The 12,979-nt window shown below is 37.5% G+C and overlaps 2 protein-coding genes across 2 annotated transcripts in view; both read right to left on the minus strand.

Annotated features, from left to right (window-relative positions):
- Window positions 1-487: 487 nt before the first annotated feature.
- LOC117499733 lies at window positions 488-6,181 on the minus strand. The gene is made up of 13 exons (XM_034152317.1): window positions 5,863-6,181; window positions 5,636-5,744; window positions 5,456-5,559; window positions 5,308-5,339; window positions 4,949-5,005; window positions 4,660-4,722; window positions 4,467-4,556; window positions 2,254-2,395; window positions 1,802-2,125; window positions 1,309-1,608; window positions 1,026-1,134; window positions 829-926; window positions 488-737 (listed from the first exon to the last, which is right to left on the minus strand). Exons 1-13 carry the CDS (start codon window positions 6,179-6,181, stop codon window positions 550-552), a joined length of 1,935 nt encoding a protein of 644 aa, XP_034008208.1. The 3' UTR covers window positions 488-549.
- Window positions 6,182-11,138: 4,957 nt separating this feature from the next.
- Window positions 11,139-12,979, minus strand: part of LOC117499961 — a 172,703-nt gene continuing 170,862 nt past the window's right edge. The window contains exons 20-25 of the mRNA XM_034152676.1: window positions 12,806-12,871; window positions 12,552-12,626; window positions 12,300-12,353; window positions 12,076-12,141; window positions 11,822-11,896; window positions 11,139-11,313 (exon numbers count right to left, since the gene is read on the minus strand). Of these exons, the coding sequence (XP_034008567.1) occupies window positions 11,284-11,313; window positions 11,822-11,896; window positions 12,076-12,141; window positions 12,300-12,353; window positions 12,552-12,626; window positions 12,806-12,871 (366 nt within the window). The 3' untranslated portion in view covers window positions 11,139-11,283. The remainder of the gene's footprint in view (window positions 11,314-11,821; window positions 11,897-12,075; window positions 12,142-12,299; window positions 12,354-12,551; window positions 12,627-12,805; window positions 12,872-12,979) is intronic.

Genomic DNA, 12,979 nt, shown 5'->3' on the forward strand with positions numbered 1-12,979 from the left:
CAACATACATAAGCATAAAGGCATTTGTCAAACACATAAAACAGAATAAAAAGAAACATAAACACAACTTGCAGCTGGGAAAACATATTTTCAACCATTTGAACAACAAGAGCAAAATAAAAATGAGGAACATTTACACTTGTGAGGCACTAACAAAATGGCCTGCAGTAAATACAGATCTAAGTATGTATGAGGTGTCGTACTGGTTTCCGGTGTTTTTGTATTTACCCTTTGGCTGTTGTTTTAACCAGTTAACTTTATAATTCTTCCACATCACTCTCTGCAGGAGATCTCTGGGTCAAAAGTTGGAGAAAGATATGAAAGTTGATTAATTTCAAATTCTTTATTGAATTACTGGTGTATATTGTATAATTAAAATAATATGTCTTTTAGTGCACTTATTTTGTGTAAGATTTTTTGGACATTTTTGAGTTTTACCTCGCCTGAAGTTTCTCTCATGTATCTTGCTTCCCCTTCAGCCTGTGTTGGAGAAAAAAAACGAGATTGTATTAGGTAAAATAACATTGGCACATTTGAAATAGTATATTATTAGTTTGGGAAGAAATACTTGTTTGAGTCCCTTCTTAACAACAATAAATATAAAGTATAAAATAAATCAATTACAATGATGTCGTCTCTTCCTCTAAATGTAATGTCTTCGCTGTGAAAAGTTATATTAGGAAAATAAATCAAATATTTTACCGTTGTCGTGGCTGATGATTCTACTATTGTCTGCTCTAAAAGAGACAATAAAATCACCTGTTAGTTACACACCTGTATTTCAGAAAAGACATAAATGGTTCAAGGAAGAGATCACGATATATTTACCTTGTCGTTTGGACATAAACCAGATGAACAAGTTCACCATCGCAAAGATGATCAGCAAACTCCAACGGATGATGAAGATCTTTAAGTTCCCTGAAACACTGCAGCAGGAATAAATAAATAAAAACACACAATGTAAATGACAGACTTGTTTGAACAGTCCAACAATAACGTTGGATGAAAATGTGAAGCTCTCTCACCTTTGGTGCTCAACCTCAACAGTGGAAAGTGCTTGGTCTGCAGAACTAGTGGTGTGCTTCACAGGCTCAGTGGTGTGCTTCACAGGCTCATGGGTGACAAGACTTTTTGCTGCAAAAGTGAATGTAATGACATGTGGATATAGCTTCTAGAGTAAAAGGACAATACAAAAGTATAATATTTCATTTTTATTAAATAAATAAACAAAACAAATTAACAAATTACCTTACCTAACAAATATTTAGAATAGTATATTTTTTATTTAGAAAGGCTTATAACACTTACTAGTTGTAGGTTTCTCAGTAACAGTTATGTGCACTGGCATCTGTAAGTCTCCTTTAACGCACCAATACCAGCCGCTGCTCTCTGTCCTCAGTCCGCTCATAGTCACAGTGAGAACCTGGGAATCATTCGCATTGATGGTGACTCTTGAGTTATCTAATGATCCATTCGGCCATGTCACACAGGAGCTGCCCAGCCTGCACCACTTCATTTCTCCATAGTTATAATAGTGATAATTGATGGTTATTTCCTCTCCTCTGAATCCTGTCCTCTTCTGTTCATCCACATATAGATATGGATTGCCTTAATCGGAAACATAATTCAATGGAAACTTGTAAGCAGCCTAGTTGGTGCATGCTCCTGATGTTTAAATATATATTTAATAAAATTACATCTCGTAAAAGCATTATTTGAAAAGAAGAACGATGAAGTTATTGTAAAATCGAAGTGTTGAAATGTTACAAAAGATTTGAAAAGTTAATAAATAGACTCTTACCTCCTGTGACTGACAGGTGGAAAAGTGTTCCCCAATCTGAGCCTCCATTAATATCCACAGCACACCAGTAATAACCAGTGTCCTCTTCAGTCAGATCATTTATAGTCACAGTGAAGACTCTTAGTTTTTTGTCATCAGAGATCGAAAACGTTCCTGAACTGCTTGGTTTGTTTGTTTTAACTTCATAAGAACAGAAGGCCCAAGTAGATCCTTTACACAAGTATTTCACATGGTTGCTGTACTTTGACTCATAGAGACATGGGACAGTGATCGAACCTCCAGCTCTCACTGAGACTTTACTGACTGTAGTTATGCTGTGAATTCCTGCAACAAGAGCAAATACAGCATTATAAAAGCCATATTCAATAATAATTATCCATGTTACCTTCTGACATTACCATGTGAAGCATACAATAAAATATTCACAATGATAACATTATTCTGTCACTGACCTGTGAGTCCGATCAAAATGAGAAGGAAGCCGAGATGAACAGCCATGTCAGAGTGTGAGCGGACCAAACAACATGTACGAACTGATGCTCTACTTCCTTTTTTCCTAAATATAAAATGCACCAGATCAAATATGGGTCCCTCCTACAGTAAGGAAGTTGCGTTTCATAGGTTAATTGTGTAATAATATATATAATTATTAGTGCGGTTGGAGAGTACCCTACTCTTACATAATAGCTTCGATGTAGAAAACATGAACACAACAATTCAAAAGAAAAAACCAGCATTTCAGGTTTATGGACTGAATTGTGTTAATTTATTTAAAGCATGACAGTAATAACATGAAATGATTAAAAACATTAAAAACATTTGTTTAACCCAAGTGGGTTGAGTAACGGAAATATCAAGTACCTGTCATTTTAACAATTGAAATCAGACATAGATAATAGGAATTTCCAAAGATACGGAGAGAAACAATAGGTATTATGGGTACTTTTTATGGGCAGTAAGCCTCAAAACAGATAAAGTCCAAGTCCTTTTCAAGTTATATATGTGTGACACCAAGCTAACCAGTTAAACCACTTCACACAATCACCCTGTTTATTCTTTGCATATCTGTGGTTGTATAGCCTTATGGTTTAACAAAGAGGATGTCTGACGGAGTAACACAAACCCTGTTTGAGGAACCACAGATGAGACGATACATTTGGCTGTTTCCAGTTACATTATACAATTTTGTTGCTCGAAAAGCTAAATAAAAGTGATTGTACTGTACAGTAAAGTCAACTGTCATCATTTATAGTCATTCCAGAACATGTCATATATGACATTTTAAAGTATAAAAAGTGTTAGCATATCAAACTAATTAAGGTTAAATATGAGTTTCTAATAATCTTAAAGATGGAAGTAAGAACTAATTAATTAAAGTGAGAATAACATGTAAGCAATACAGTTGAAAAACATAAAAGTGATCAATGTTGTTGTTTTTGTATGCAGGGGAGGGTTCAAAAAAAGGTGAGATGACTACAGATGAAAAAGGAGAAGGAAGAAGTTACAGCACGACCAAACAAAGCTGTCTGCTAACAGAGAGATAACGAGATTAACAGACAGACAAACATTTCAATGTTTTGTCGGTGCTGAGCCACAATATACTTTACTGTAGAATGTAGGGTAAGGTCCGGTGGATACACATGTTTTTAACAGAAGACCACCACTTTAGGATTAAGGACTGAAACATGTTCATTTCTTAAAACAATGCATTAGAAATAAATGCAAACTTTTTTTAAGTGTGTGTAAAGCACGCACCATACAGTATATACAAAAGTGGAGAGATGACACGAGTACTGCAACAATATGATTAGAAAAGTGATGTTTCAGCCAGAAGAGATACGAAGACGATGGGGATGACAACAGAAACAGGCCGATCCATTAGTGAGTTATTGTGTTTGAACAGTTTTTATTATTTCTTTGCCATTTACATATAATGATTAATTTTACATCAAACATCAGACAACAAACATCACGATAAAAGTATATATTTAGATATCAAATGTTTTGGTTCCTCCTGCAGCTTCTGACTTTTGGTCATTTTTAAGAGTTATTTTGTCAATGCCTTTGGGAAACCCCTATTGAGCTTAAGAAGGTTCATAAGATGGGTTTTGTTAGCTTGTTGACTTTAAGATGCTTGTGGGAAACTACGCCCATGTCAGTACTTGTTTGAAATGTTTTGCAGCAGTGTGGAGAAGAATCCTTTCAAAAAGAAAGACAAAACAAATGACAGCAAGTTGCAAATTGTCTAAAAAAAGACTCCAGTGATGGGTATAGATGTAGGGTAGGGGTAACATTCACAGGTTTTTCTGGTGCTAAGCCAACCTGCTGTATGTTACATCATCTTCTTCCGCTTGAATCTGTTGCCCAAGTGAAGAAAAAAATAGCATGAGGGAGGAAACATCGAAGCTACGATCAACTCATACCTTACTAACAGCTCTGTCAGGTTTTACATGGAGCTCTGAGCCAAATGCTAACAATGTGCACAATGAGAAAGCTAAATTACAAATGTTTATCAGGAATGTTTACCTGCTAACATGCTAAAAAGTTGCCAAATAGCACTATCACAGAGACAACTGAGGCTGAGGGAAATTAGCTTTCATGGTGAAATGTGGGGAAAGAATGTTAGAAAAAGTTAAGGTCTGGGTTTGAATCCCTTAAAATGTACCTTTTGTCCAGTTTGATGCTCTATAGTAACCACATCAGAGTACATCACACCAGAGTACATCACATCCACATCTCTATTAGCATCCGACCACTGTGGAAGGAAGAAGAGGCGGCCATGATGAGATCACTTGAAACATTTAACTTTTTATATTTATGATGGAATACAAGTTGGGCCTTTTGGGGTCAAGGGTCACCTTGTCTGTAGGTTGTCTTTGTTTAACATCGCTGTATGTTACTTCCTCTTCAGCACGATGAAGCTGTAAACCATCAACATGAACACTTTTTTTAGAAATCAGGAAACATTTCATAACTATTCTCCTTTTTTAGGGCAAACAGAGGATCAGTGGAATCACCATAAGAGTTTAATAAAACCTAATTGTATAATAAAAACACATATACTGTGTTCATTCTGTGGATGGTCTTGTTTTGAAATAAAAATAAAAATATTTAGCGGCAGTAATTTTCACACAGTGACTCTCTTACCTGGCCTGAAGTCTTTCTCCTTTGCTTAACAGTACTGTATGTTGCTTCCTCTTTACCCTGAAGGAGCAGAGAACAGAACATGAACGATGAATATGAACCAAAAGCTTTAATTGGTTTATTTATTTAACCTATTTCTGTGTTTCTGACCTATTGTCTTGTTAAGAAAAACACTCTTAGTAATTATCAAGATATATGTGATAAGTATCAATGCTTTTTCCCAGAGATATATTGAACTCCTGCAGCTGCAAATTCAAAGTAAAGTAAAGTTTCATATTATTTTGAATTACTGCAGTGTTTATTAGAAAAATGGCTATGATAACATAACAAAATGTATTGGGAAATGAATGATCATATCTCACCATTATTGTGGAAGAATCTCCTTTGGTCTGCTCTAAAAGTGAATCAATTATAAACTATTTTTACTTACAATAACACACAAATAGTCTGCATGATGATCGTTAATATATTGATGTTTTACAAACAATTATAATTTCGGCATAGACTTACTGTGTCTTTTGATCATTAAGCAGATGAACGAGGCAACCGGGTCCGTTACAATGAAGATCAGCGAGCTCAGCGGGATGATAAAGACCATCAAGTTTACTGAAACACTGCAGCAGATATAAATAAATTAAAGAAAAGAACAGTCCAAAAATGTAGTTGCATAAAAATGTATAGGCTTCTCACCTTTGCTGCTCAACCTCAACAGTGGAAAGTCTTTGTTCTGCAGTACTATAGGTGTGATTCACAGGTTTGGAGGTGGGTGCCAAGGTGGTTATTTGGCTTGTGGCTGCAACTGTAAATATACGGTAATTATCTTTTGAAATAAAAAATATATTTAATCTAGATTGAATAGAAAATTCTCAATTTACCTGACAAATATCTATAATTTCAAAATGACTTTTAGTACTTACTAGTTGTAGGTTTCTCAGAAACAGTTATGTGCACTGGCATCTGTAAGTCTCCTTTAACACACCGATACCAGCCGCTGCTCTCTGTCCTCAGTCCGCTCATAGCCACAGTGAGAACACCAGTGCTGCGTGCACTGATGTCGACTCTTGTTCCATCTATTGATCCAGACTTTGTCACACAGGAGCCGCCGGGCCTGCACCACTTCCTTTCTCCAGAGTTTTGATAGTGACACTTGATGTTTATGTTATCTCCTTTAAATCCTGTAATCTCTTGCTGATCCACGTAGAGACTGGATGTACTTTGATGGAGAACATCATTCATTGAAACTATTTAGCAACGTGATTAGTACATGCTGCTGATGTTTCAAATATGTTAGGCATATATTTACATCTGGTGAATACATTATTTGAGAAAATTAGGTAATTGTAATATTAAAGTGTTGATATTTCACAAAAGATTTGAAAAGGCGTAATTGGGCTCTTACCTGCAGTGACTGACAGGTGGAAATACTCTTTGAGATCTGGTCCATCTTTAATCTCCACACCACACCAGTAATACGCAGTGTCCTTATCAGTCAGGTCATTTATAGTCACAGTGAAGACTCTTTGTCTTTTGTCATCAGAGATAAAAAGCTTTCCTGAACTGCTTGGTGTGTTTGTTTTAACCTCATATGAGCAAGAGGACCAAATATATCCTTTACACAAGTATTTCACATGGTTTGTGTACTTTGACTCATACAGACATGGGATAGTGATCGAACCTCCAGCTCTCACTGACACTTTACTGACTGTAGTTATTCTGTGAATTCCTGCAACAAGAGCAAATACAACATTAGTTGAGTAAAAATGTTATAGTGCTTTTTCAGATTGTTCAGATACTCCTTCTGTCATGGTTTTGGATTTATGTTTTCATTTTCCACCTTTTATTTTGAAATGTTTTCCTCCTTGTGTCTTGTCTGGTCCTACTTCCTGTGTTTGCCTTCCTGTCGTTAGTTTCCCTGGTGTCTGATTGTCTGATTGTGTTCACCTGTTGCCCTTGTGTTTCTGCCTCCCCTGCCCAGCTGTGTCTTGTCCTGTGATTACCCTTCTGTGTATATAGGCTGCGTTTCACTTCGGTTAAATGGATTCCTTGCGTCCCTCACTTGCGTCGTTTCCCTGCGACTAGTCCCTCCCACCAGGGAAGCATGGAGAGACGCAAGGAAACCACGAGAAGCAGGGAAATGAGTTTTAAGAGCAATGGGACGTCCTTTCCTCCGGAGCGTCACGTGAAGCGACGTCCGTTTGTGATGACGCCGCACAGCTGATCGTCTGACAGCAGCCAGCTCTGTCCCCGTTATTTTCACAAACACCCCCGCCTCTGTTAGTACACATTTACTGACACAAACATTTGTATCATCTGTTGTAGACCCAAATAAATAAAATCAAATAAGAACTAATTCTCAAAAAAGATAAACGCCATTCTTAAAATGTATAAACGAATATTAGTTTGATTAATATTGATTAGAGTGCACAATAGACATAAAATAATTGAGAGAAGAAAAAGAGATATGTTATCTATCAAAACCCAGTTAGATGAACATTCATTGGATTGCACACTTAGTTTGTTTGTGTGGATATGTAGCAAATTAACATGTTAAATAGCACTTAATGACTGACTGAATGGAAATGACAATAAATGAAAATGTAAAACGAAAAAAGCGATCACGAAAATGTTTCCAATAAATGAATGAAATGATTTTTGTCCACTTTGTTGTTCAGATATATCACATATTTGTAACTGAATGATGCATTAATTGAAACAAAACACGGTATAAACTGAGGAGTGAGTCCCGTGAGTTTCATGTGTTTTCTTCACTCCGCTGGGAAACTGCTCTCATGTCAAGAAGCATCAGATCATTGCATGCGCTGCATCGTCCAATCAGTGAGCGATACACAGTAAGGGGGCGGGGCGAGTGTCTGAGGATTTCATCGAAGGATGGTCTGGTGGTTCCTCGATTATAGCTCCTCCATTATCGCTCCTCGCTCCTCGATCCTCGGTCCTCCGGCAAAAATAAGGCCATTGGGACGCTACTCAAGATGGCGCAGACAAATCAACTTCCGGTGAGACCGAGACCGAGGAGCGAGGAAATGAAAAATAAGAGAAGTGAAACGCAGCCTTAGTCTTGTCTTCCCCTGCTGTGCTCCATGTCTGTTCGTCTTCTCTTAATGTCTATGATACCTGTCTGTCTCTTCATGTCCATGTTCCCTGCCTTGTCTATGCTCGTCTGCTTGTCCATGTCACCTGCCTGTTCCCGTCTGTAAGTTTGTTCTTGTCGTGTTCCCCGGTTTTGTTTTTGATAAGTAGTTTCTTGTTTTTCCCTGTCTTCGGCTTTTTTTAATAAAGGTCGCTTTATGTTACCAAACCTTTTTTGCACTTGGGTCCTATTTTTCCCCAAACCTGACAGTTTCAGATGACCATTGTAAAAGTGAATAATGTTGTTTTCCACATAAGGCCATAGTAGCTTAACTGGAGGGTATAACTTACTTAACTGACATGTTGGATAGAAGAAATACTGTATACAAATTTAAATAAAGTCTTGTGACCAACCTTTTAGTCCAGCGAAGAGGAGAAGAAAGCTCAGTTGAACTGTCATGTTGGCAAATGGGCAGGAAACCACTTGAACCCAAACACTGGCAGACTGATTCTTTAGTTCCTTTTTTTTCTATGTTTTGTTTGTGATATATACTCTATATGCAGTTTGTTTTGCTACCACAGAGCACACATCACTCTGAGGCCTCCTTCACACGGGAACGTTTGCGTTTATGCACAGTATGCATATTCAAAAAAGTCTTCCGTACACATGCATTCGTTTCATTTAACGTGTCTGTTCAAACGAGACCGCTGGAAACGCTGTAGTACATATGCCGGGACTGAAAGTGGCGCTGTAACTTCCGCCAAAATACACCAAAAGCAGCGAAGAAGAGCAGCCTGGAGCAGCCCCGCAGCAATGTTGCCATGGCTACCCTTCTGTTTATGCCCCGCGGTGTATTTAGCAACATGTAGTTCATGTAATTCTCCATGTCCACTTGTTGCTGATGGTGGTGGTAGAGGAGCTGTAGATTTTGCACTAATATCTGTAGCATGGTCAGTAGCAGTAGCACTAGCAGTAGCTACTGACAGGAGGAAGTGTGTGTGGCGATTGCTGGTATTCAGCGGGATATAGTCATTTCCTCAGCATGTAAATATATGGATAAATGCAACGGGGAAGTTAACTGAAAGAAACCGAATCTGTGGATATTGCATCGACCGACGAAGAAGCACGTCTCCGTGGAGAGGACGCGCTCAGAAAGAGAGATATTCTCTACAAACACCGGGTGAGATCGCTCCTCTGGGACACGCCGGTCCTCTGCCTACAAACAGGCGCAGGAGCAATGAACAATAATGGCCTGGATTAGGCAGTAAAGACAAGTTTGGTGTATCGCAGAGCGGACTTTTTAATTTTGTTTGTGTTGTTTGGCTGGAAAATTGTCAATATAATGGATCAATGCATGAAATCTGACTCTGTTTATTTTGTTTAAGGAGTTAACAATTCTGGTTTGCCTTTTATAATATTATTTCATTCAAGAACCCCTTGTGCGTTTAATTAACACAGCTATTTTTGATAGTTGCTACAGCAGTGAGCGGGAGAGGTGGGGAGAGGCGGGGCTATCGTTATTTTTTCAGGAAATATTCGTATCGAGGTGATTACACGGACTCGGTTGACCCCCCAGAGCGTTTCGTTTGCAAATCTATCCACCTTGGGACCCGTTATCGTTTGTGGGGTCAGTTTCTATCGGCCTCGTGTAAATAATAGGGCTATACGCACGCAAAACTATGCAGATACAAGCAGTTTTCTCCTCGTGTAAACGGCGCCTTAGCATCTGACATCCTACACACATCAAACAGATGAATGGAACGGATTTGTTTAATTCAGTTACAAATGTGTACAGTGAAATAATAAAAGCTAGAATACTTATGTGTCTTTTTATATTGTCTATTACATAGTTTGCTATTTGCTTAGTTTTCCCCACATGCCTAACATTGCTGTGTTTGGCGTCCTCTTCAGTCAGAGGAAGATTCAAACCAAAAGTTTTTTTAAATAAAAATGATGTGTAATCGACCAGATCTGATGAGATTTAATGCATGGTCATCTTTATTAGTACAAGCAAAACATTTTATGAATACTTTATCTGTAAGGCCGGATCAGAGGATTTACAATTAGAGTTCACTAGATAACAATGCCTCTCTAGTGCACTTTTACAATATCATTTACTGTAGACTTTGGGACAAGGTCCACATTTCTAAACAAAATAATAGCACTTCAGGCATATGGACTGAAATGTGTTCATTTATTTAAAACTTTAAACCACGACAACCATTTGAAGTATGTGTCAAACACGCACAGTGCATACAAAGTGGAGAGATAATATTAACACTACATGTGCCATCAGAAAGTTGATGTTTCAAACAGTTAAATATAGAAGAAGAAGACAAGGAGGATGGCAGAAACTGAAATATCAACTTGTGATTTATTGCATTTTAATGTTTATTTTAGTTGACTTATTTTTTATTTTAAACATTATAATTCATGTTCCATCAAACATTAAACAACAAAAAAACATAATACAAGACATAAATGAACAAACATAATTAAACAAAACCTGTAAGATTTGTTCGGTTCCTCCTGAATGTTCAGGAGCTTGGTCATTTTGTCAGAGTGTAGAAAGCTTTTGTCAATGCATAAAATCTCTTGAGCTTAAGGATATGAATGAGAAAAAAAGAAAGCGGTTTCTGCAAAGCCAAAGATCAGATGTCGGCACGTTGTATTTGGTGTCTACATACGCCGGGATCCGGAGTCATGGCTAATCCTGTTGCTGTGGTCCTGAGTCCTGGATCGCGAGCCCTGGATCTTGAGTCGTGGCTGTGCCTATTGCTGTGGTCCTGGATCATAAGTCCTGGATGGATATCCTCGTGGATTCATCTTATTATAGACACATGCATTTCCAAACATTTGGACTACCTATGTTGGAAATGTATTATCTTTTCAATTTACACACGGCATCTATTGCACGTCTGTCCGTCCTGGGAGAGGGATCCCTCCTCTGTTGCTCTACCTGAGGTTTCTCCCATTTCTCCCTTTAAACTGTGGGTTTTCTTCGGAAGTTTTTCCTTGTACGATGTGAGGGTCTAAGGACAGAGGGTGTCTTATTGTCATACTGATATTCTGTACAAACTGTGAAGTCCACTGAGACAACTGTAACATTTGTGATATTGGGCTATATAAATAAACATTGATTGATTGATTGATTGCAAGACTGTCATCTAAAAAAAAGCCTCCAACGTTGGGTACAGATGTAGGGTAGGGGTAACATTCACAGGTTTTTCTGGTGCTAAGCCAACCTGCTTTATGTTACATCATCTTCTTCCGCTTGAATCTGTTGCATAAGTGAAGAAAAAATGACATTAGGGAGGAAAGATCAAAGATGAAAATGACTTTTGCCACACTAACAGCTCTAACAGGCTGGACACAATGCTTTGAGCTAAATGCTAACGTTACATTGTCCTGACAATGTCAACAAAGGCTGAAGTATTAATGTTTAGCAGGACTGTTTACCATGTTCATAATCTTAGTTTAGCCAGTATCAATGCCAACATTTGCTAACACAAATCCAAAAGGATAACCGAGGCTGATGGAAATGATCTTTCATAGTATTTGGTCATTATCAACAAACTACATTTCTGACCTGATTATAGCGCTATATGAAAATGTAAGGATACATTATTTGGACACCAGGACCATCTGTACCAAATTGTTTAATGACCCATCCAACAGAACAGACAGAAATCGGCATCAATATATAGACACGCTTCTATTTTGCCTTCAAAATGTGGGGTAAAAGCTTCACTATTAGCATAGAATACAACATTTAAATTAAAATGTACCATTTGTTTAGTTTGACGTTCTACAGCGACCACAGAGGAGTACATCACGTCCACATCTCTATTAGCTTCTGACCACTGTGGAAGAAAGAAGAGACGGACACGATCAGATCGATTTAACAATTTAACTTTTGACATTGCTTCATAAAAACAAATGTTTATGATGAAATAATAAATGCTGCCTGAGAGAACTTATCTTTCTACTTCTGTAATCCTGTTGTGAAATGCAAGTTGTGGTTTTATTGCTTAAGGGTTACCTTTTCTGAAGCTCTTCTCATGTGTTTAACATCGCTGTATGTTACTTCCTCTTCAGCGAGACCAAGCTGCAAACCATCAACTTGAACATGAACAATTCTTCCTTTTTAGGGTAAACAGCTGATCATTTGAATCACCATAAGAGTTTACCCAAAACCTAATTCTAAATAGTTTTTGTATTCAAATTTGTAATGTTCTGTGCCAATCATTTTACACAGTGTCTTACCTGACCTGTCTTTCTCTTTTTCTTGACAGTACTGTATGTTACTTCTGCATTAGACTGTGTTAAAAGAGCAAAGGACAGAATTTGAACGACAAAATATAAACCAAAAGCCTAATGTTCAATTGTTTAATGATCCATCCAACAGAACAGACAACAATGGCCACCCATATATAGACACGCTTCTATTTTGCCTTCAAAATATGGGGTAAAAGCTTCACTATTACCATAGAATACAACATTCAAATTAAAATGTACCCTTTGTTTAGTTTGACGTTCTACAGCGACCACAGAGGAGTACATCACGTCCACATCTCTATTAGCTTCTGACCACTGTGGAAGAAAGAAGAGACAGACTCGATCAGATCAATTTAACAATTTAACTTTAGATTTTGCTTCATATAAACAAATGTTTATGATGAAATAATAAATGCTGCCTGAGAGAACTTATCTTTCTACTTCTGTAATCCTGTTGTGAAATGCAAGTTGTGGTTTTATTGCTTAAGGGTTACCTTTTCTGAAGCTCTTCTCATGTGTTTAACATCGCTGTATGTTACTTCCTCTTCAGCGAGACCAAGCTGCAAACCATCAACTTGAAAATAAACAATTCTTCCTTTTTAGGGCAAACAGATGATCATTTGAATCACCATAAGAGTTTACCCAAAATCTAATTCTAAATAGTTTTT

Source organism: Trematomus bernacchii, unplaced genomic scaffold (genome assembly GCF_902827165.1).
Source record: "Trematomus bernacchii unplaced genomic scaffold, fTreBer1.1, whole genome shotgun sequence".
In the NCBI taxonomy this organism is placed as follows: Eukaryota; Metazoa; Chordata; class Actinopteri; order Perciformes; family Nototheniidae; genus Trematomus; species Trematomus bernacchii.

Coding starts and splice junctions, on each gene's coding strand:
- LOC117499733 (XM_034152317.1), bottom strand. CDS start 6,181: ATGAATGATGTTCTCCATCAAAGTACATCCAGTCTCTACGTGGATCAG. Junction 5,745..5,862: donor TTCTGAGAAACCTACAACTA/GTAAGTACTAAA, acceptor GTATATTTACAG/TTGCAGCCACAAGCCAAATA. Junction 5,560..5,635: donor GTTGAGGTTGAGCAGCAAAG/GTGAGAAGCCTA, acceptor TATCTGCTGCAG/TGTTTCAGTAAACTTGATGG.